The sequence below is a fragment of the Petaurus breviceps genome, unplaced genomic scaffold (assembly GCF_028583685.1).
Source record: "Petaurus breviceps papuanus isolate PSGF00001 unplaced genomic scaffold, PetGlider_PUasm1.0 91041, whole genome shotgun sequence".
NCBI classification, from domain to species: Eukaryota; Metazoa; Chordata; class Mammalia; order Diprotodontia; family Petauridae; genus Petaurus; species Petaurus breviceps.
Genome location: NW_027187400.1, coordinates 18,482,996 through 18,485,528, shown reverse-complemented (window position 1 = coordinate 18,485,528; position 2,533 = coordinate 18,482,996). Strand labels below are relative to the sequence as shown.

At 53.8% G+C, this 2,533-nt stretch overlaps 1 protein-coding gene across 2 annotated transcripts in view; it reads left to right on the top strand.

Annotated features, from left to right (window-relative positions):
- Positions 1-262: 262 nt before the first annotated feature.
- Positions 263-2,533, top strand: part of PLEKHM2 (pleckstrin homology and RUN domain containing M2) — a 66,589-nt gene continuing 64,318 nt past the window's right edge. For both annotated transcript variants that reach the window (XM_069078930.1, XM_069078929.1), the window contains exon 1: positions 263-391. In XM_069078930.1, the coding sequence (XP_068935031.1) occupies positions 332-391 (60 nt within the window). In that variant the 5' untranslated portion in view covers positions 263-331. The remainder of the gene's footprint in view (positions 392-2,533) is intronic.

Below are 2,533 nucleotides of genomic sequence, written 5' to 3'. Positions count from 1 at the left end.
AGTTCCTGCCGCCCGGCGCGGCTCCTCCCCCGCCGCCGCTGCGGCCGCCTCGCCTGCCCTCTCTCCCGGCCCGGCCCGGTCCCACGAGCCGCCTGCGCGGAGCCCCGGGCCCGGGGCGCGGGCGGCGCACGCAGCAGCGCAGGGCGGCGCGGGGCGGCCGCGCGGAGCCGCCACCACGGAGCCCCTGGGCGGCGGCTGGAGGCAGCGGGAGCCGGAGCCGGAGCCGGAGCAGCCCCCGGAGCGGTTGGCGGCGGCGGGGGCGGCCCGGCGCGGAAGGAGACGGCGCGGCGGCGGGGGCCCCGGCCCGGCCACTGGCAGCGCCTCCGGCACAATGGAGCCGGGCGAGGTGAAGGACCGCATCCTGGAGAATATTTCTCTGTCGGTGAAGAAGGTGAGGGCGCCCCCAACCCAGCCTTAGGGGTCCCCGCAGTCCGGCCCGTCCAAAGCCAGAGTGCGACTCCCTAACCCCAGCCCGCTCCTCACTTCCTCGAACCTTGTGAGACCCCCGACCTGCCAGGCCCCCCCAAGAAGTTCGTGGGGAGCCTCACCCCATCTCCAGTCCCAAACGCTTCTCCTGCCCAATGACATCACCCTGTCCCCTTCAGCCAGCTGGGGCGGGGGGCGGGGGGGGCTGACTCCGCCTCCGTCCCCCCTTTCCAGCCCCCCCACCCCCACCCGGGCTGTGGCCTGGAGGGGAGCAGACTCACCGGAGTTCCCGGGACCCCATTGGCTCTTTTGAAAGAGCAGAGTTGAGATCCTCCTCTTCTCGGTGTTGAAATGACAGCCCCGGGGGACAGATGGGTCCCCCACCCCCATCTGGTCTCCTGACCCCTAGCAGCCAGGGGAACCCCTCACCTTCCTACCTTGGTTTAGTGCGGATGACTGACAAGAGCGGCCTCTGTCCCCTGTCAAGCCCTTCCCAAGCCGAGCACCTCATCCCCCGTGCGTGCCCTTCTTGGGGACCCTGTGGTTTCTTGGTTGGTGGAGTCTGGAAGGATTCTTGGCTCCAGTGCCAAGTCAGTACCCCCCGCCCTTCCCATCCCACTCCGCTCGGCTCTGGTGGGACTTCCTGAAATTCACCTTGCTGAATTGGCTCAGGGATGTTTGCCCCTCGGGTGTATTTTAGGACAGTCTTTGGGGAGCGCAAGGAGTGACCAACTGCCAGGGAAGCAGTTGTGATTCATTAGAAGGCACACTTTTCTTTCCTCCCCCCCACCCCCTCCTATTTCCAGCTAGAACATTTATGGTCATGGCTATTTGGGGGGATGTAGTAGGCTCTGCAGAAAAGGGTCCCAGAGCTGGCTTTAGTTTGGTGGTGAATGCCCCAAGCTGGAGAATGGCAGTTGGTGTAGATTATATTGGAAGAGTGGACTTCTTCCAGGGGTCTACATCAACCTCCAGATTTGGTGACAGCCCCAGGAATTAAGGAAATGAAACTGAGGAGAGCTTGGCTGGTGGAGAAGAGAGAGCCAATTGACCCATATTTTCCCAGCGCCAAGTGACTGGAGTGCAGAAACACCCAGCATCTTGGTGAGGGGGGAAATACCCTGGAGGTAGAGTGGCCGGACCTTGGGGTCTGATTCTGCCCCTGTCGCCTCTGTTTCCTCAATTATAAAATGAGGTTGGTTAGACCGAATGGCTCCTGCTTGGTGTGAAACTCTGAGTGTAGAAGGAGAACTGAACAGCTCAGGCTTCTTTTAGACTGGGTGTGTTCTCCCCTCCACACTTAAATCTCTTGAAAATTTAACCATCAGAGATAATGGGATTTCTTTTCTAAAAAAGTTGATTTCAGAATGAACCATCAATACTAATAGTCTTTTAAAACCATAGGCTCAGTTTCTTTGTCTGTGAGATGGGTTACCAGCAGCACTTTATTTCCAAGGTGGTTGTGAGGTTATACAATGAAATAGCCTATGGAAAGTGCTTTGCAAAACTTAAAATGCCATAGAAATACTATTTGTGATCATTACTATTTATTCATAATTGTATTGTTTATTCTTATAAATAATAATATTGATTATTATTGGGGCAGCTAGATGATACAATGGAGAGAGCACTGGGCATCCAGTGCAGTGCAGAAGACCTGAGTTCAAATTCTGCCTAAGACATTTATCAGCTGTCTGCCTCAGTTTCCTCAACTGTGAAATGGAGATAATAATAGCATCTACCTCACAGAGTTTTTGTGAGGATCAGATCAGATATTATTTGTAAAAGCATTCAGCACAGTGTCTGGCACATATCTAAATTCTTATTTGTTTCCCTTCTATGATGATGATGATGGTGCTTGGCATATACTAGGTACCATATAAATGTTTGTTTCTTTCCCTTACATTATTAGTATTATGCCTGGCACATAGTAGGTGCTATTTAAATGCTTATTCCCCTTCTATTATCCTTATTAGTATTGTGCTTGGTACATAATAGGTGCTGTATACATGCTTATTCTCTTCCTTTCTGTTATCCATATTAATATTGTGCCTGGCACATAGTAGGTGCTATATACATGCTTATTCTCTTCCCTTCTATTATCCTT